General features: G+C 40.9%; 1 protein-coding gene across 16 annotated transcripts in view; it reads left to right on the top strand.

The window, feature by feature from the left end:
• The window catches only part of AOPEP (aminopeptidase O (putative)), a 348,074-nt gene that overhangs the window by 224,452 nt on the left and 101,550 nt on the right, over window positions 1-22,072 (top strand). For 14 of the 16 annotated variants that reach the window (XR_004424616.1, XR_004424615.1, XR_004424614.1 and 11 more), the window contains 3 exons: window positions 3,201-3,303; window positions 4,494-4,601; window positions 15,619-15,662. Coding sequence is in view for 13 of the 16 variants with exons in the window: in XM_033122522.1 (XP_032978413.1) it covers window positions 3,201-3,303; window positions 4,494-4,601; window positions 15,619-15,662 (255 nt within the window). In the remaining 3 variants the exon portion in view is untranslated. Of the gene's footprint in view, window positions 1-3,200; window positions 3,304-4,493; window positions 4,602-15,618; window positions 15,663-19,785; window positions 19,912-21,168; window positions 21,596-22,072 lie in introns of those variants that run through there. The other 2 variants (XM_033122529.1, XM_033122530.1) reach the window with 2 other exon arrangements.

Consider the following 22,072-nt stretch of genomic DNA (forward strand, 5'->3'; position numbering starts at 1 on the left):
TGTTCTTTGACTCCGTCTAAATGGAATCATACATTTGTGTGCACCGAACCCCCACCCATCTGTGTGGAATGTGTTCCAAGACCCCCAGTGGATGCCTGAAACCACGGATAGTACCAAGCCCTATGTATGCCATGTTTTTTCCTATACATACATCCTTCTCACTAATAGGAAGTACTTTACGGCTTCTCTCGGGCATATCCGAATTGCCGCCACCACTAACTACTCTTGCATGTTGGGCCGTTATGAAGTGAAATAAGGGTGACTTGAACACAAGCACTGTGATCCCACGACAGCCGATCTAATCACTGAGAGGGCTGCTTAATGACTGAGGAGCAGGGAGCGCACAACAATGTAGATATTCTGAACTAGGGGACGATTCACGCCCCCGGCCAGACAGAGTGGGAAGGCATGGGATTTCATCAGGCTGCTCAGAACAGTGTGCAATTTAAAACTTATAGATTGTGTATTTCTGGAATTTGCCATTTAATATTTTGGACCTAGACTGACTGAAGGTAACTGAAACCGTGGATACAGGAGGGACTACTGTACTCTTCATTGTCGTGACTTCTGTCACTCGCCTGTGAGAGTCGTGTGTTCTGACATGTAGTAGTTCATCCTGTTTCCTGCTTTCTCTGTGTTCATTGTCTCTCTGTACAGACCTGACATGAGTGGCATTATGAGAACCAGAGTAGCACAGAAATGGAAGTCAGCCGTTTTCCACTCATGGAGTGTCTTTTCCTCATAAAAACTGTCCCTTTGATTTCTTGCAAAGCTTGCCTGGGCACTGCTCCCTCCAGCACCACATCTACTTTAAAAGGAATATCTTGGGGACTTGTACGTTTGCCTTGGATGCTGTCAGCATAAAAGAATTTTCTTGAACATTTCTTCATTTGGAGAGAGTGGAAGAGGAGACTAAACGAGGGATGCTTTCTGGAAGGACATTTTAGGCAAAGGAAAAAAGCACCGACTAAAAGCATCATTAGGAACTTGAGCCCGGAAGTGAGCCCTCTGTGCAGAGATTTATGTTGGTGTTCCAGGTTCCCCCCTGCACACACACACACACACACACACACACACACACACACTTCTAGTCTAATTCAGAGCTCAAGGGCTTAAGAAACATACAGCAACTCTGTCTCTCCAAGGGCTGGGAAAACTGGTTTGAATTCAGGCTGACTCTGAGAAGCCTTCCTCCCTGCAAGGCTGTGGGTGGTAGGCTTTCTCTATCAAAGCCAGTGTGGTTTTCTTTATAAAAACATTCAACCCCAGGACAAACTTGAGAACAGGAATAAAGCTGATGCTTTTCAATGGAGTCTTAAATGAAGATGAAAGGAACTAGTTATTTCTGCAAGTATAGTCATGTAGGTAAGTCAGGGATCAAGTAGAAAAATTAAAACTATGCAGTTTGCTCTAGTGGCATGTCGTCATCTTTCCTTTAGGTATCTGCTGGTTCCAGGCCTTGTTTCTGCTGGGATAATGTACTGGAATATTCGGCAGAGACTTAATCTTTGCTTGGCCACTACAGCACCCTGCAAAGGGACTGTGATTTGGCAGCTGGGTCATCCTTAGGCACTTCCATTTATGTCCAACATCCTTACATGTTATGTCTGCGAACATATGGGATTAAGTGAGAGAACAAGCTATATACATTGTCTCTAACATCCGATGACCAACCTTGAATTCAGCAATGTTTATTACTAACAATATTGGAATATTTTATTAACTCTTTCGCTGCATTGATTTCAAGTTTTTTTCAAAATGTGTCAGAAATCTACAAAAAAACCAAAAAGTTGATGTTTTGACTTTTATGCATGTAATATTAATAATAACAATTTGAGCTGCTTTGTATATAAATGACATTATTTTTATGTGTAAAAATTTCCTATTTCATTCTTGAAAAACACAAAAATATAGAAAAATGTACATCTGCTTTCCTAAACTTCCTTTCTGGAAGTTTCCATCCATACTCAGTGGATGGAAATATTCATTCGGATATATCCAACCGTCGCGGCAAAAGGGTTAAGTTTATTGAGTAATTTCTGTGTCCCTAGCCCTTGCTACTAGGGATTTTGCACGTATGATTTCAGTTATTCCCCACAGGACCTAGGGATATAGGTAGGGTCACTCCCATTTTGCAAGTGAATAAATTGAGGATTAGAGAATTTAACTAACCTGCTAGTCAGTAACAGGTGTAAGAAGTAGGGTTGGGATTCAACACTAGGTTTTTTGGATTCCAAAGGCCGTGCCCCCTGTACTGCACCACTCTGCCTTTACAGTGCCCACTGGCCTCTCTGGTGTGCCAGTCCTCTCGTGGGCCCTTGCCTTCCACTCACCCCAACACATGCTCTTCAGTGTTTGTCCAATAAGTGACTAGTTTTAGAACAGCTGAAAGGTGCAAATATCTTGTCACAAATTTTGATGTTAGCTAGTTGTTGAAGCTTCACTCTAACACAACTATATTTTTTACAGGAATTTAAAAAAAGAAATATTTAAAACCATAGAGCATCATGGAAAAAACTGTGATAGGTAATAAGGAGACATTGGTTTCAGCCCTAATGTCACCACAGATCAAAACAAGCCGTGAGACCTTCGATGCAGACTTAATTCCTGTGTGCCTCCACTTCCCTCGTTTGTGGAATGAGGAGGTTGAAGTATGTGGTTACGAATGTCCCCACCTGTTCTAAAAACATAGGCTTCTGTGACTTTTGTTTTTGTGATTCTAAAATGGCTTCAGAGTACAAATATTTCTTAAAGGAGCCTTAATTCTAAACGCAGCCAAGAGAAGTGGATAACATTGGGGCTTTCAAATTTCGGGGGAAAAGATATGTTCTTTACTCTTCCAACTAAAGCTACATTTTCCATTGCATTTCCCAGTCCATCATTCCCATCAAAAGACAAGCACATAGGTTCTTAAATAATTCATATTGGAGCTGAGATTCCTTGAGGGCCTGGCAAGCTTTAGTCTTGGATAAAATGATATAAAATATTGCCAATAGCCAATCTCAGGCTGCCAACCCAAATATAAATCCCTCCTTGTTCAGTATATGAATTTATAATGTCAACTGTTTTAAATCATACCTGGTACTAGTGAATAGAATTAAGACTTTATTGAGCCACTCTGAAAATAAGAACTGAGATGATATGGCATAATTAGTTAAGAATGTACTATACTTAAAGAAAATTTCACTGCATCATTTTAGACCCAATAAGGAGAAAACTGGCTACGTGAGTGACTCAGGATCATCTGTCGTCAAACATGGGCTCAATCCAGAGAAGGTCTTCATGCAGGTTCACTACTTAAAGGTAAATGCATCTAAATGGCAGAAGCCCATTATTAGGGTATGGCATTTTTCAGGTTATACGAGGTCTGAGAGTTATGTTCGCAAACTCATCCTAGAAAAAGTCCCACATACCTCATTGCTGAATATCACTATGGTCACCTTTGAAGTACTCCCCTTGGAAAACTGCACTGATGCCAGCGCCTACTCCACCCTTCAAAGCAATTTTGGAACTCTTTTTCTGGAATGGCCATCAGAGCTGTCGTCGTATTACCCTTGATGTCCTGAATGTCATCAAACTGTCTTCCTTTCAATATTTCCTTTATCTTCGGATAAAGAAACAAGTCATTGGGTGCCAGATCAGGTGAGTAGGGAGGGTTTTCCGATATAATTATTTGTTCACTGGCTAAAAACTCCCTCACAGACAGCGCTGTGTGAGCTGTTGTGATGCAAGAGCCATGATTTGTTGGCGAAAGTTCAGGCCGTCCAACTTTTTCATGCAGCCTTTCCAGCACTTCCAAATAGTAAACTTGGTTAACTGTCCAGTTGGTACAAATTCATAATGAATAATCCCTCTGATATCAAAAAAGTTTAGCAACGTCCTTGCAACAAGTTTGCGAACTTAATTGTCAGATGTCGTACACGTAAACAATGAAGATCAGTAACATGGTTGAGGAAAAACAAAAAAATCATCAGCATTGTAAATGACTTCTGACTGGGCAGAGATATCTGATTTTCCAATAATTAAAGCACTTCATATCCAAAAAGTGAGGCACGAATCAAAGAAAGCTGAACCTCCCTTCTGCCCTGTACCTCCCTTCTCTCTGCTTTAAAGAGCAGGATCTTAAAGTTGTCAGGTTCCAACTAGAAGACAGGAGTAAGAAGGACATATTTTAAGTTGTAAAGGCCTTTTCTGATAGCTGAGGGAGAGAGGAGTTGGGCGCCTCTTCACTTTGGGTCCCTGATGGACATCCAGGCTTCCTGTAAACCATGAAAAATGTGATACCATCAACGGATGAATTGAAAGCAAAGTAGTTGTGCATAATTTCTAGGCCCAACCTTAGCGGTAAGAATGTAAAGGGCAGCCTGGGACACATCAGATGGAACATTCTAGATGTGCATAAAGTGCTGGTGGGTAAGTTAGAGTTAACTGTGTGAGCGTTTTCTGATGAACCCAAGATAGACATTTTTTTTCTTCTTTTTCCTTTCTTCTAGGGCTATTTCCTTCTCCGATTCCTTGCCAGAAGACTTGGAGATGACACCTACTTTTCATTTTTAAGAAAATTTGTGCACACATTTCATGGGCAATTGATTCTTTCCCAGGTAATTTATGAGTCCTCACGAGTCCATGATGTACAGTTGGAGGGGGTGTGGCCTGTGGGGACTAGATTATGTGAGTATTAAAAAGCAGAAAAAAGATTTACGATTTAATGCTAGAGGAAAAATGGGAAGTTAATGAGGTGGACGTGGGAAGTGTTTCAGGGAGGGTGATCCCTATAGTTTGGGGACAGTCTGTGACCCAAAGCTCCTGTGCGCAGTGATGTGGATAGTTGCATTTCAAGTGACCTTAAAAATAAAAGCAAAACAATCCTGCAAGGTTGGAGCCTTCCTATCCTTTCATCACAGCTTGAATGCCACAGTCTCAGTCCCCCCGCTCAGCAGATGGCATCCACCCTGTTATTCATTGCCTTCATCGTCCCTGCATTATTTATAATTATATGTTCTATATTTTCATTTATGGACCCATTTGTTTGTTTTCTGTCACCTCCATTCTATGTATACACTGATCAAGCCCAGACCAGTCCTTTTATTTCACCAGTACTGAATATATGATTGGCACACAGTATGTACACCCTATATATTTGATACGCAAATAGATTAATAACAAGATGCACTGAAATGCTCAAAGAAAGGCCCTGTCAGCTTATAAGGGCCAAGCTGAGCATAGCAAAAAAGTTTAACAGAGAGGGACCAGCTCTAAAAACAGTGCTTGTAAGTGACAGATAATAGAGGACACAACCCCAGCACAGATTGGACAATGGGTAGTTTTGCCATTTGCCATTTGTGCTCATGTACAGTTTTGCGCTCACGTTGTCCACAGTGTTAGATATAAAGGATGTCCATGTATAATCTGAACACATGGAGGCAAGAGCATGAGTGTAACAAGACTAGATGGCTAGTCCTTGTGTCTACATTCTTTTCATTCTTTTCACTGAGAGAAGAGGGAGTTTTTCTCAACACATATTTGGAAAGGCAACTTGAAAAGTGGCTCAGAAGTCTTATATATTTGGTTGACTGATTAGCCCAAATTCCTACTGCTAAAAACCACTTCTCACCAAGATCCTGCATCGTTAAATGAGTGCATTGCTTTTGCATGACTGCTGAGGTTCTGGTTTCCACTTCCCATGGAACACTCAGTGCCCCTTCCACCAAATCGTTCGGATTTTCTTTTTGTTTTTCTCTCTGAATAATAGCTTTATTGGTTTTTCTGTAAAGGCTTTATTGAGATATAATTCACATACCATAAAATTCATCTTTTTAAAATGTACAAGCCAGTTGTTTTTAGTATATCACAAAATTGTGCCACCGTTTCCACTATCTAATTTGAAAACATTTCCATCACCCTCAAAAGAAATCCCATGTTCGTTAGCAGTCACTTCCCATTTCAACCTCCCTCAGCCCTTGGCAACCACTAACCTGTTTCTCTCTCTAGGGATTTGCCTATTCTTGACATTCCATATAAATGGAGTCATATAATATGTAGCCTTTTGTGACTGGCTTTTTTCATTCGACATGTTTTCAAGGTTCACGTGACAGGCATGTTATCAGTACTTTATTCCTCTTTTTATTTTGATTTTTACTTTTTAAATTGTGGTAAAATATACATACAACTTACCATTTTATCCATTTGTAAGTATATAGTTCAGTGCATTAGTATCGTTGTGCAACCATTACCACCGAACATCTCCAGAATGCTTTAATCTTCCCGAACTGAAACTTGGATCCGTTAAACAATAACTCCACGTCTTTCCTCCCCATAGTCCCTGGCAGCCACCATTCTGCTTTCTGTCTCTCTGAGTTGACTACTCTAGGGACCTCATGTAAGTGACATTATACATTATTTGTCCTTTTGTGTCTTATGTCACTTAGTATAATGTCTTCAAGGTTCATCCATGTTGAAGCATGTGTCAAAATTTGCTTCCTTTTTAAGACATAATATTTCATTGTAGGTGTAGACCACATTTTGTTTATCCATTCTTCTGTTGATAGATGTTGTGTTATTTATGCCTTTGGCTCTTGTGAATAATGCTGCAATGAACATTAGTGCACAAATATCTGTTTGAGTCTCTGATTTCCATTCTTTTGAGTATATACCTAAAAATGGAATTGCTAGATTATGTGCTAATCCAACTTTGCGGCACTGTCCTACTGTTTCCCACAGCGGTTGCATCATTTTACATTCTCACCAGCAAAACACAAGGGTTCCACTTTCTCCAACACTTATTTTCATTTTTTTTAATAACCATCCTAGTGAGTGTGAAGTGGTATCTTATTGTTTTAATTTGCATTTCTCTGATAGCTAATGATGTTGAGCACTTTTTCATGTGCTTACTGGCCATTTGTATATCTTTGTTGGGGAAATGCCTATTTAGAAACTTTGCTGATTTTTTTATTTGGGGTGTCTTTTATTATTGAGTTGTAAGAGTACTTTATATATTCTAGATTCAAGTCCCTTATCATATTATGCTTTGTTAATATTTTCTTCATCACCTAATTGAAGGTCATGAAGATTTAATCCTATGTTTTCTTCAAAGAGTTTTATAGTTTTCACTCTTATATTTAGGTCTCTTATCAATTTTGAGTTAGTTTTTGTATATTGTGTGAGGTAGCTGGTCCAGCTTCATTCTTTTGCATGTGAATATCCAGTTTCTCATGACCATCTATCGAAAAGACTATTTTTTCCCGCCATTGAATTATCTTGACACCCTTGTTGAAAATCAGTTGACCATAAATGTAAGAGTTTATTTCTGGACTCTCAATTTTATTCCATTTATCTGTATTTCTGTTCTTGTGGCAGTATCATAATAAGTTTGGAAATTATTGCTTTTTCAATTGACATATACTCATTTTTTAAAAAATTCAAGCAATACAGGAAAGTACAAAGAAGAATGTAAGATATCATTCAAAGTCCCACCCCCCCAAATACCTTAAATTAATATTAGCTGAATGTTATTCTGGAAATTGCACTCCCTATTTCTCTGTCTTTCTATATGTTTTATATGATATGTGTACATGTATATGAGGTGTGATCAACAAATATGCTGAATGTTTAAATTTTTAAAAAATTTATTACAGTAAAAGACACATTGCCATTAATCCCCATCAAAATATGCCCCCTCATTTTCAACACATTTATCCCATCCTTCTTGCCACTTTCTGAAACAGTCCTGGAAGTCCTCTTTCATGAGTGTCTTTAGTTTCAGTGTCATGACTGCTTCATGTCCTGAATTGCTTCAAAACGTTTACCTTTCATGGTCATTTTGACTTTGGGGAAGAGCCAAAAGTTGCATGGTGCCAGATCCAGTAAATAATTGTACACTGTACAACTACACTGTAATGTTTTCATTTGACAGTGTACAAATGAACACTGTGTACAATTGTACACTGTACAACTACACTGTAATGTTTTCATTTGACAGAAATTTCCGTACCAGAAGCGATGTGTGACATGGAGCATTTCCATGTGATCACAAAATACAGTGAATGCTGCTGCCGTGTGCCATCCAACAGAAAGGCAGAGTTCTTCAATACGGGAAGCGGTGGGTCAAACCTCAGTACAGTGTGTGACAAGTTTCAACTTGTTCGGTGCAGTCAGTCGGGTGTGAGCTACGATTGAGAGAAGTTATGTTTTAAAGTGTGCCGTAAATCATCCTTCATCATGACAATGCTCCGTGTCACAAGTTGCTTCTGGTATATGGCAATTTCTGTCAAATAAAAAGATGATGGTCCTCATCCACCTTATTCACCGGATCAGGCACCGTGCAACTTCTGGCTCTTCCCCAAAGTCAAAATAATTCAGAACATCGAGGCAGCCACAACAGTGCAACTAAAGATACTCATGAAAGAAGTCTTCCAGAACTGCTTCAGAAAGTGGCAAGAACAATGGTATAAGTGTGTTCAAAGCAAGGGGGGAGAATTTTGAGTGTCATTAATGGTAATGTGTCTTTTAGCATAAAATTTTGTTTTGGTTTAAACATTTACTGTATTGTTTGATCACACCTCGTATGTATGTATATATGCATGTGTACACACATATAGATACAAAGATATATTTAGAAATAATTTTATAAAAATAGGATTATATTACATGTGCTCTTTAATGAAATGTTTTAAATTTAGTTTACTTGAATTTAACAAATGAAAAAGAAAGTAAAATGAATAGAAAGGCCTTTCCTGAACTTCAGATAAATGTGAGAGATCTTTTCCTAAATGATGCTTCTATGGTTAAAAAACATGATTACAAAAAAAAAAAAAATTAAAAGATTGAAATTCTTTTTTTCTCTTTAGCTATATATTTTATTTTTAGAAAGTATCAATCAGTTTATTTGTTTTTGTAAAAGATGAGGAAATCAGCAGTTATGTGCTTCCACTATTTCCCCCCAACTTTTAATTTTTCTTAATTAAAATTTTGCATAGTTAAGGTTCATATCATTTATAGTATGTGCTGTAACCATAGTTTTCACAGTTGTTTAACCTTAGCTTGTATTTAAAGGATTTCAGAATTCACCACCAGTCATTGTATGTACTATGCTTCTATACTCATGAATGCTTTATTTTGACTCAACTCTTTGTTGGCTGAATTTTGATATCAAATTGATGTTCCAGTGGCAGACTCACTGGTTCTGTGATTTATGAGTTCTTATGTGCTTAATTGACAATGTTATTTGTTGCCTTTATATTTGTATTACAAACTAGCTGGGTATAATATTCTTGGGTTGCATTTTCATTTCCTCAGAATTTTGTGGATTAAAAACTTCTGGCATTAAATACTGCTATTGAAACTTTTGAAGTCAGCCTACTTTTCCCTCTTTATACCACTCAGATGACAGAGGAATTCTTTCTTTATCCTTGACGTTTAATCAAAGATAAAAAAAATTAATCAGAAAATGGCTTGATGTCCATGAGTCTGTATCAGTTTTTTTTCTCCCCCTTGGAAAACTGTATTTTTAGTTACAGGTTCTATTCTTTCTTCTTTCAGTGAAATTACCTTCATTATATCTTTGGATGCATTTTTTTTTCCTTGCAGGTGACTACTTATCCTTATGTTATATCATCTTTGTCCTCCATAATTGTTATTTTCTAATTGCTTTTGTCTTTTTGTTCTTTGTGGCATGTGTTTATCTCAAGCAACATTATTATTTTTATTAATTTTACTTTATAGCTGTTCTTTTCCTTGCTGTTTCTATTAATGTTCCTATGCTGGTACTATTTTGGTCCTTAATTTATTTCTTTTGTTTTAAAATCTCTTTTCATCTCATCTTGTTTTCTGACCTTGTCTTTGAGCTTTCTTTTTACTGAATTTATGTTCTTATTATGATATTGTATTTAATTCATTTTATTTTATTTATTTATTTTTTTAAGGGGAACAGGACTTTATTGGGGAACAGTGTGTACCTCCAGGATTTTTCTTCCATGTCAAGTTGTTGTCCTTTCAAGCTTAGTTGTGCAGGGCACAGCTCAGCTCCAGGTCCAGTTGCCGTTGCTAGTTGCAGGGGCCGCAGCCCACCATCCCTTGTGGGAGTCGAGGAGTGGAACCGGCAACCTTGTGGTTGAGAGGACACACTCCAACCAACTGAGCCATCCGGGAGCTCAGCAGCAGCTCAGCTCAAGATGCTGTGTTCAATCTTAGTTTCAGGGGGCGCTTCATCCCTTTCGGACTCGAGGAATCGAACTGGCAACCTGTGGTTGAAAGCCCACTGCCCATGTGGGAATCGAACTGGCAACCTTTAGAGTTAGGAGCACGGAGCTCCAACTGCCTGAGCCACCAGGCCGGCCCGTATTTAATTTAATTTAATTTAATTTAATTTAATTTAATTTAATTTAATTTAATTTAATTTAATTTATAGTGTAACGCATTCATGGAGAGTTTTCTTCTGTTCTTTGGATTATGTTTTCTTCAAGACTGGATTCTTTGTCTTTTATGATACACTTTTTATTTCTGTCTCTCTCTTTATGTGTGTTTTCCTTGTATTAGTTTTCATAGTTGTCATACTTTTCTTCTTGCTCATTCTTAGCATGAATAGCACTGCCCTGACCTTTTCTCTGTTCTCATATGTATTGGAACATTATCCTTGATTTCTCTCCCAACTTGTCTTAGACATGTTTTTCTTCCCTTCGGAGCTACAGTTTGAAGCTTGGATATTATGCATGGAGGAGGTGAAGGGGAAGACTTCGCTCCTTGGAGCTGTATATAGCCTTTGTTGTAAGAACTGGCTCCACTAACTCTCGAAATTTTGTTAAGTGTCCCCAGTCAAGATTTTCTTTACCTGATTTGGGTGCAACTTTTTCCCACTGCAGCTACTCTGTCAATTAACATGGTTCCACCAATTCAGCTTGGAGCTGTAGAACCTGTACAATTCATCAGAATATCATCCTCGGTTGTTTATTTCCCAGCCATTGCTCACCTTTCTCCAACAAACATTTTCTTTTCCTCCCAGTCAATAAAAGAGGAAAGGTAAAGGTATTCCTGTTACTTTCCAAATGTGTGGGTATTTGTGAAAATTTTCAGGGTTTGGGCAATTTACCAGTCCTACTACTGCTAAGCATGAGGTTGGAGGTGGTACAGGGGAAGGTTGGAAGCTGTGTTGGAATCTTATGTTTCTTTCCTTAGTCGTCTCTTTGAAGTTTATGCCACAAGGGTGTACGTCTTTCCTTGTCTGGATGCTGCTGGTGAAGTTTTTGCTGATTTTTTTTTAATGATTGTGTTTTTGTTTATGTTGCTAGTTAGTTATTGATGAGGAAGGCTGTGATGCATTTTCTTTACTCAGAAGTCCCAATTTTGTTCGTTTTCCAATTTACTTCTTAATCCTTTCCTTTTGAACACCCCACCTCTCCAGCATTTTTGTATTATCATCTTTCTAGCCACAATTAAAACTGTTCTTTTGAGCTTGACAGTGATTTCTTCCTGACCATTTCATTTCTTCTCAATTCTTCCCCTGCCAACACTGTCCTTGCTTCAACATTTTGATTGTTTGTTTTGCCTTTCCTACCTCCCTCTCCCCACGACCATAGTAATTATTCATAAAACATCTGACAGAAATTGCTAATCCTGTGTAATTATCAAGCCAATGACAGTTTGTCCAGTGGTGTCTACATGCACCTGCTTTTTATTGAGTACTTTCACCAGGACTGAGGAATAATTACGAAATTGCCATGTACCAAAATCAGTGTAGTTTTTTTAAAAATCATAATGCTTAATGTAGTGTTATTAGGTGTGAATCAAAAGAAGCTGTCTGGGACTGATCTGATTAGTGTGTAGATTATTAGGAGAGTAGGAAATGGAAAAAAAAATTCCTAAAGAATGTGTTTTTTGACTGGGTTGTGGACTTGTAACAGTTGTCAGGGACAGATTTCATCCCAGCTCACTGTCAAAACAGCACGGATTTTTTGTTGTTGTTTTGCCTTTGGTTTTAATTATTTTTTTCAAGCATACTGTAGAGGTGGCATTTGTCGCCAGCTGACTTTGTCAATAATTCTAGATCAATATCAATGTCCTAAATCCTATCAGTGATTCTAGAATTAGCTTTGAAGGAAAGCCCTCCTTGTCCAATTAAAATTTTTAAGTTGCTTTTATAAAAGTGCCAATACACTGAAGGGAAGAGTGCAGATGGATGAAAGAATTAAAAAGAGGTGGTGAGGGACGGAGTAATCATGATAGATAATCATAATCTTCCCTGTTATCTCATTCTGTTGTGGAGAGTGGGGAAAAGCTTCCATGATGAGTCCCCTCCAGGGATATATGCCAGTACACACACACACACACACACACACACACACACACACACACACACACAGCATGAACACTAGCATTTCACTGTTAAAAATGAGGCCTGTGAAAGGAGTAAGAAGGCCCAGGTGAACTGATTCCACTGATAGATGGTACAGTGACTGCCTGGATGAGACCAGGTGTCTTCTTGGATTGGGTGGATTCCAGGAGAGAAGAACACCTAGAACATGCACATGGCCTTTGGGAACACAGGCACCACATTTCAGTGTCACCAGAGGCTCACAGGATGTCCAAGAGGGGACTCACCTGGGAGCAGCAGTGGCGACCAGGTTATTGTCTCAGCACGAGGAAGAATTCAGGAGGGAGACAGATGCAAGAAAGCTCAGGAAGTATATTGAAATGAAAGTACACACTTCAGAGGGAAGTGTGGGTGAAGTCAGAGAGTGAGTCGTGCAGATAAAGCTCTCACCAGGGGTATTTATATCTCCCGGAGGCTGAAATCCATGACGTCCCATTGATGTGACCCATCGGTTTCCTCCCCGTAGGTGGGATCCTCACTTTCCCGCTTTTTCTTCCTTATTTGGTTCTTTTGGCACTGTCATGGCATCAGGTACATGATGGGAGTCATAGCAACCACAGTGTAAATCAGATTATAATGACATGATGATTAGATAAAGGTCAGACCCCAGTCATAGAGATTAACTGAGCTGGATGAGACTAGTTCTTGTTTTTCTCTAGCTATGGGTGCTGGATACAGTTGCTTGTTACTTGTGTTACCAGTGAGGCACCTCATGTTGTATCCTGGAGGGGGCTGTCAATTTCCTAGGCTACCTGTCCTGCCTCATTAGAGATGCTGGAGGTGTTGGGTTTTTGTGACCCAGTGTGATCCCCTAAGACCTGTCCTCCCCACATTGGTTGGCAGCCTCCATCTAGCTACTGTGTGGCATGCAGGTCTCAGCTTTGAGGCAGGAAGAGGCTAATGGCCATCTGCTTGGAGATGGGATAGGTATCTTTTTTTAAAAATGAAGCAGGGTTTCTTGGGGACCTCCTGTATTTTTCTAGTATTCACACAAAATTCTGGAACACTGTGCTCTGCAGTCCTGTAAAGAAAGATCCAATTGTAATTGGAAAATGCAGAAAGGCAGAATTAAGGTTAACTCTGCATTTCCTGGTTCTTATGCAATTAAATTCTCCCCCTTGCCATTGAGTTAATGTAATTTTCCCCCTACATAATTGAGCATAAATTATGGACAAATATGGGATAAGTTGATATGGGCTATAAGGAGATAATGAAGTGAAATTAGTAAGAAATTATATTTATAGTAATTGGATTTTTAAGAAGCAAGAATACTATTTTGCCAATGAAATATCTGCAAAGTAATCTATTAATATATCAGATTGTGATAAATTAATTTCTAATTCAACATTTTTACAAAATAATAATTAAAATAATGACTTTGAGAACCTCAAGCAAAAGTAATTCTTCACATTCTAAATATTGCTCTTGTTTCCTTTGGTATGTCTGCCCCCCCACACACACACACACATTGTATCCATTGCAGGTGCAAGAAAGAACTGAAGATGTGAGGCATTATTCTATTTTGAGTTATCCCCTTGCAGTTTTGACTGCATGATCCATGCTTTACATATTACTTTTGTATCATTTATTTGAGGTGAAGCAGCAATAGACAAGTAAAGCCTTAGAAGGAAAACAGAGATTGCAAAAAATAAATTTTTCATTAGTGCCCTTCATGGGGAGACTTTGCCTCTGGAAGAAATGGACCTAACCACCCATAAACTCAAAGAAAGGGGTGGCTGGCTTCACCGGCGTAGTGATGGCTATGCTTAGTGCGATGATAGAAAAAGAACACCTTGTCATACAAATTGTTTGCAGACTTCCATTCCTCTGGAATTCCATCTGTTTGTAATCCGTAGGTCTGTGCTGCTGCTTCCATCTCACACTCTGAGTTAAATGGATCTCATCAGAGCCCTGCACTGACCCTGGGTCTACAGGCTTGGTTTTGCAGCCGGGGAGCGGGTGGGGCTTCCACCTGGAGGGGTGCTCATTGAGCAGTGTCATCGTTGGTAGTCTGAGCTTACACACATGTGCCCTCTCGAAAAGATTTGTTTTAAAATATTTCAATTTATTAAAAGAAAAACTTCAAGTGTAGATCCCAAGAAAGTTCAATATTATTCGTGTTTGCTTCATGTTCTGTATTTTTCCAAAATATATCTCATCAAACTTCCTGATGATGGAGGGTTAACACTAACGTAGCAAATAAAAATGCACAACACCCAGTTAAATTTGGATTTCAGATAAACACCAAATAAGTAATTTTTTAGTGTAAGTATGCCCCCAATTTAACTGGGCATCCTATATTTCATCTGACAAACTTAGTTGAGACCAAATCAAGATTCCCGAATTAGCCGGACTAAAACGATTGGTCACAATATTCAAGGTGCAGATTAAATATAAGTGTGATTTTGAACATTGGTGTGTGAATTTTTTTTCAGGCCCTATGGTACTGCAGTTATGTTTTAAAAGAGTCCTTATCTTTTAGAGATATTTACTGAAACATTGATTGATGAAATTATGTAATATTTGTGATTCACTTCCAACTAATACAGGAGGCAGATAAGTGAATGGGGCAGATTGGCTGTGGGTTGATGGGCACATGAAGGTTAATTATACTCTTTTATCTACTTTTGAATGTGTTTGAAATTTTCCGTAGTAAAGGAAACAGTGGGTGTGTGTGTTAAGTCGTGCCTTTAGATTTTAAAAAAATCTATTATTGAAACATCCTAAATGTCAAACAAATGAGGATTTGCACAGTGGCCCTAGAAAAGGCTGCAGATGGAGGCAGGGACCGTGAACCATTTCTGGAATTGTGATATCTTTATTTCTCCATTAGGATATTAATTGTCTAGTTAGTCACTAGCCTTGGAGAGTTGAGATTGTTCAGTATGTGACAAGATCTGTAGGGAAAGCTCACGAAGAGGAGAATGGGTTAGGTACAGAGGGGCTGTGCTGTATGCTCTGGCCAGCCTTTCGAACAAAGGGAAACACAAAATGAAATACACTGGGTTAAGTCAAAGTAACAAACGTTACATTTTTCAATTTGTTTGTAGTTTTTACAAAACAAATCTATTTAACTGATTGGATTAAAGCCCTGGTAAATTAATAAATTGAGTATGTAGTCTAATAACTCAGCATAGGCCTAGCTTCTCTAGCAGGTGAGCTGTGAGCAGCTGGGAACGCTCGGTCTCTGGCATGACTCCTGGCAGTTATTCATTGAAGGATATCGTTAATGGTTTGCTTTTTTCTTATTCCAGGATTTCCTTCAAATGCTGTTGGAGAACATCCCAGAAGAAAAAAGGTGAGGACCAATTTAGGAATTAAGAGCCCAGTTTTGCTTTTAATGTTTAAAATGACCCTGCCATTGTTGAGCTTGTTACGACTGAGAAAGTTCAATATTCCTCTTTTAATAGAGGCAGGGACCGAGCCCAGCCAGCAAGAGTCCTGGGACGATCGACAAAATTTTGAAATGGGCCCACATAGATATTGGGAGCCAGCAGGCACAGCGGGGAGCCCCCGAGTCGCGAGCCCCCAAAGTGGTATCTGAGGGAAGCCAAGGACACTGTGGTCTCAGCTGCCGTGGAAAAGAATGGAGGAGAGGAAAGTTCTAAAAGTTAGGGTGGCTCTACTTAACGTGGCCTAATATGAGGAAACACTGTTTAATTGAAGGTAAAAAAACAGTGTAGTGATAAGAGTCCAGGTTTGGAAGTCAGGCTCTTTTGAGGCTCTAACCCCAGCTCTGCCCCTTCCCAATGACAGCATTTGGAGCAGGTCACTTCATCCCACCAAATTTCTGATTTCCACCCTCTCTGGCAGGGTTTCACAGAGTGTCCAAGGGGATAACATATATGAGAAGCTGGTTCTCAATTAATGACTGGTATAGTTATAACAGTAATCATCTTCTGTGCATTAGGCACGCATACAGGATTTACCTAGAGTAGATCACTGGGTCCGTTACAGCACTCTCCTCCTCCATCATCACCATCATCGTCATCACCATCACCATCATCACCATCACCACCATCACCATCACCATCATCACCATCACCATCACCGTCATCATCATCATCGTGATTATTATAAGCCTGTACTCTTGGGAGGTTGCTATATGCAGGCCCCAGCTAATCCTCCAAACACCGCTATCTGGTGCGTTGTGTTTCCATCCCAGTTTTAAAACAGGAAGACTAAGGTACCGAGGGTCTGAGGAAGCGCCAGGGCCCTCACAGCTGTATGTGGCGGGGCTGCGGTTTGCTCCCTGGCAGCCTGGCTCTGGAACCTCTGCTCTCGTCCACAGTGTTTGAAATGAGGAGACTGAGGCTCCCAGAGGTTATGCAACTTTCCAAGATCCCTTAGTTGGCAAGGGAGCTAGAGCAGCCCTCGCCCACGCTCCCCGCAGTACAAGTCACTGCCCTGGAAAGGAAGACACCCTTTTCCTTGGAGGGGGAGGTATCCCGTTTTAGTCTGGCTGACCACCTCCAGGCATCCGAGGAGGAGCTTCAAGGCCGACTTCAAGGTTTAGATTAGATTCATTCCAAGCCTTTCCTTCTCATTGCCCATCTTAATTTAGGCACTCAAAGTGAACACCCTGAAACATAACTTCTAATAGCAAAATTGGTATTCAGACATTAAAGGGGGGCATCTTGAGAAATTAAACATTACTTTGAAGAAGAGCCAACATTACTCTCCTTTCTGACCTACATACCGTTTTAGCCGTGTTTTTATGCTCAGAACAGATTTTCAAATGTGGAAATGAATTGTTTCACATAGACATCGACTTAGATCCATGCAAGGCTAGACACCTCCATGTCGACAAGCCTGTCTTACAGGCAGCCTACTTTGGGGGTCTTAAAGGCAAGGTGTCAGGCCTTATGTGACGAGGAGGTGACATGAAATTCAGGGGAGGATCCAGGGACCATGAGGATGTGGAGATTTTTTTCTAAGAATTAGGTTTTTGCTTTGCCATTTCTGTTTAAACTCCCTATCGTCTACCTTTTGCCTCCAATTCTTGCTTCAACAGGTAAAAGTGTTATTGTTAGGCTTTTATAAAAAATCAGATGGGAGCACACACACATAAAGCAAAACAGTGCATCATACAGAATTAACATAGCCATGTTATTTGATAAAGTCCTGGATTTCTATATCTTCCTGTTAGCCTTTTGATGCTGAAGGAAGTCTTATCCAGGGAGATTGTATGTGGCTGGTTTTGGAAAGTCTGAAATATTTCAGATTTATCATCTTTTCTTTTTAAGCAGAAATACGGGTTTTCTTAATGCAAAAATCACATCAGAAATGATCATTATTCCTAATGTCAAGAATAATAGTTTACGTGGATGATTTTTTTTCCCCCCTTTCTTTTGTACCTACCCTGGAATAACTTTTGAGGTATGCCGATAGAATGGAGTGGTTTCCTTAGGAGCTAATGCAGGGGGGAGAAGAAGAAGAAAAGAAAATTAATAGAAATGGTATATTACCTCGCATTACCGAAGTCTGTTTCTGAATAATGACTATGCAGTCTTTCAGAATAACTTCTTCGGGCACAAATACAGTAATTTTCATGGAGGCAACACAGTGCATTTTTAGTTTGGGAAGTCTTTCTTTTTACCCTCTTCCTAATAAGGTTATGGAGTTCATTTGATGGCCCTGAGCCCTCTGGCTCTGGGGGACCTGGATTTTATCATTGTGAATATTTATTGAGGTGACACACTGTGGGCCCACAAAGAAACTTTTTGTTGTGATTGTGGAAGTTAAGAGCAGCGTCTCTGTTTAATGGTGGCCAGCGATCACCAACCTTCCCCTTTGAGGGGAGGGATACCTCTCCCAGTTAGGATCCTGTGTTGGCTAGCAGGCTTAAGCTTCTTTTTAAAATTCACCTTAACAGTTAAGGCAATTTCATTCGCACAGTAAACCTATTTCAGCAAGTATACTGGGATAATTTTTGAAACTCAAACATCTTCTTTCCTGCTAACTAATCTCAGAATCTAATTCAGCTATTGAAACAGACTGTTTACCCTGTTACCTATGCAGCATATTGTACCAATTTTATCTAGGTCTCCAAAGGCCCCACACCTATCCCTGGAGCCTCTAATCTTTGGCCCCGTTGCAAAATGATCCTCAGGCACATCTGTTAGGCACGTGAGCGAGCCGTGCTGAAGAGGGTGAGGTTTTTCAGAGACCAGCCAGTCAGTATTCGGGGCTAGCGCCCTCCGTGTCATACTGCCTCTGCGTCGTCCTCTCGCTGCGATTCATTTAACATTCTCTGTTGAGCACCTCCCAACCAGGCTTTAGGCTGGACACTAGGGAACAGAAAGGAATAAATTCCATGCCTAGCCCTCCGGGGTCTTTTCATCTGCTGAAGACATCTGTGAACAGATCATTAGGACTCAGTGTAGTAAGTGCTCTGGGAGCTTCCCAGTCCTGGGTGCACAAAGAAAGGTCTCTGCAGTCCTAGCCTCCAGCCTTTAGGCAGAGGTACTACTGCAGGTTTAAATAGAGAAGTGCCATCTGCAGATTGGAAAGAGGCTCCGGGGGACAGTGTGGAAGATAGGTGGGGATGGGGAGAACTAGAGGTCAGGAGACCCATTTGAAACCAATACAGCAGTTCACTCAAGAGATCTAGAGCTGGAACCAAGGCAGGGATGGTGGTGGCAGCAGTGGGGTTTGAGAGTAATGAACAGATCTGAGAGAGATTGCAGAGGGCCGCAGATAAGACTGGGTGACGGGTTGTGAAAAGGGAATGGAGGAGTCCAACGTGAGCCTGACCTTTCCCTCTTGGCCACTCAGTCACATCTGAAGTCGAGCTGGAGATACTGGGGCAGCGGTTTTGTCTCGGGGATCCGTGTGGCAAAGAGGGAGTGGGAGGGAAAGCGTTTGAAAGTGGAGGCAGGGAGATGAGTTGTGTTTTCGACATCTTCAGTGAGAGGTTTCTGTTTAAAAGCTGATGTTTTATGAGACCAAGGGAAGGAAAAGCTAGACATGCTTAGAAGGAAATGCAGACAAATCCTTATCCAATGTACCCTGCCACCTGATACTGCAACAGTATCGACAGCTGCCGGTTCTTTCTTTGCTCGTCAGTTATTGTATTTGTGTTGGTTTTAATTCAATACTTTTCCTCCCCCACAGAGCTCGGGTATACTTGTGTTATAAAATGTTGCGTCAGCAACCTTCATTATCTACCCAAGCACAAATAACTTGTTTGATTAGGAAAATAAATAACCATGTGCATAGCTTTGCGTTGTACATGATTTGTTACCACATGTGGAGAGGACACTTAAAAACATCAATTACTGAAATTTAAAACCCACACAGAAGGTAGGTTGTGTTCCAGAGTAAGAGCATTTTTCCACTTCAGAGTCAGCACTGAAGTTCCCAGAGCTTGCCTCCGTCTTGTTCCTGCACTCCCAAGGTTTTTTCCGTTTATTCTTAAGTTCATGTGCAAGGTGCTGGACCATGGGCTTTCCTTCAGAAGCACGGACAGAACGAGATCTTTAGAATTTCAAGAGGCTGAAGATGGGACTCAGGAGTGATAAAGACATTTCTCTCAATCAGCAACAAGTCCACAGGCACAGGTAGCAGATTTGGCTGACTGATACCTCCCCGTCCTGGTCAGCCCACCCTCAGAAATCCACTGCATGAGCATCACAGCACGTGCACCGCCATCTCCACACAATCCTGAGCTACTTCTATGTATTCGAACGTCTCGAAGAGAAGAGCTGTCGGTCACTTGCTTGGCTTCTAAGCAACATCGTGCCAGGCGGGCCAACATCGTCTTTCCCCTGCTGCATTAACAACATGTGACCGCATTTATAGCTCACAGAGCCTGCAGAGGGGACTCTGAAACAGAGTTGCCCTACAGGACTTTGGAGTTCAGCAAGGGATCTCCCTAGCCTGAGGACTGACCCACCTGCTGCTCCGGAGACCCCGGAGGCTTCAGTCAGGAGCCGGAAGTGCCGCCCATGGGCACAGGTCCTAAGGGCGTGTAGCCGAGTCTGTGTATTGTTAGCTGTCCGTACAAAATCAATTTCCATAGTGATCAGACATGCAGAAGAGTAATTTCCTGTAAGTCCTGGGTCCCAGGGAAGTGGAAATGTGTCTGCTTGTCTGTTGTGATGATTTAAGCCACATAACCTGGGGGGGAAGGGGATTAGATTCTGCGTGGCTTAGAGTCTGCGTGTCTTGGTTAGAAAAAGTCAGCTTTCCGCTTTACCACTGCTGTACATCCACACCCAGACCTAAAAATTCACCTGCACCGTCATCTTAATAGTTACGGTCAAACAGCAAAAGCTACATACACGTTATCTTTTTTTCTTAAAACATGCAGTCCATTTCTTCCCTGAGAATTAAGCATTTTCACGCAGTCTCTCCTAATTTCCTTGGGAGGTAAGGCCACTTAGAGGATCCCAGAACAATTTTTTAGCAGCTGGAGTTAACGCTTTCATCTTCCTCTCGGAGTGTAACACCTACTCCACCTTAGCGACCTGCAGACAGGCCTAGGTGCGGTGTGATGGCAGCGCTGATACTGGGAGTCGGGGAGCCCCGTCTTGTCTTCAGCCCTTTGTCTGGGTTGACTTTGACCAGTCTTCTTATGCTGCAGTTTCTCCATCTGCTAAAAAGCCACACAACAATTGACACCCACTTCACAAGGATATTACGAGGAATGAAGTGATAATGGTTATAAGATGCTTTGAACCTTTCCAGAGGAAAGTGATCTGAAAACACATGTTCTCTTCCCTCAAGAGGGAGTGTCTTTTGCTCCTGGATGCAGCTGACCAGTGAACTCTCCTGCCCTCACTCTTTTGCCCTTCTCACAGGTCTCCCCATCTCTTCAGAACTCTAATCCAAGTGCAGACAAACAGGGCAACCGCAGCAGAGGCCCGACCATCTTCAGCAAGAGAGATGTGAGCAAGGAGGGGTCAGCATTCTTTGGAGCAGGCCTGTCTGCACCATAATCATAAAGTGATATATCAGCATGCCTGAGTTCAGCACAGGAAGCAAAGTGGGGCTCTGCAGCCGGACAGTGTAGGTTTGAATCCCTACTCTTCATAGCCCCTGTGTGTCTTTGGATAAGCCCCTTAACCTCTTGGAACCTTTATTTGCTCATCACTAAGATAGGGATAATGATATTTGTCTTGCACAGATATTGTAAAGTTTAAATGAGATTTTGTTTGTAGTGTGTGGTACATAGTAGGTGTTCAGTAAGCAATAGCTACTCCTTTTATACCTTTACATGGCAGTGGATAGAGGCATTTTGTTTTGTTTTTGGTGTCATTAAAACAAAATGTGTGTGCAAATACTAAATACAGCAAAGGAAAATTTGTCTTAATACTTTCCAGTGAAATAACCCTCACAGTTGGCCTGGCTGGTTGTCCAGGTTGTAGACTGCAGTATGGATTGTATGTGGGCATACACATTCTACGGAAAGTCATCCTGCAGAGAGCCATGGGGCCCCTAGTCCTCACACCACCTCTCAACCCTCCAACAGGACTCATCCAGCACTGCCCTCCACTTTCATCCCCTGCGTCCCACCTCCATTTAGGCCTCCACTCGTCACCTATCGTTTGAACACATTCACAGCCTCCCTTTTAGTCTCTCTGCTTCCAGCTTCTTCCCTCTGTTATTCTTCCTCAGCTCCATTCTGTCCATGCCATTCTGCAGCCTTGCTTCTGAGCCTCCTTGATGAAGCCATGGCTCAATGGCAAGACTTCAGGGGCCTCA

Source organism: Rhinolophus ferrumequinum, chromosome 12 (assembly GCF_004115265.2).
Source record: "Rhinolophus ferrumequinum isolate MPI-CBG mRhiFer1 chromosome 12, mRhiFer1_v1.p, whole genome shotgun sequence".
NCBI lineage: Eukaryota > Metazoa > Chordata > Mammalia > Chiroptera > Rhinolophidae > Rhinolophus > Rhinolophus ferrumequinum.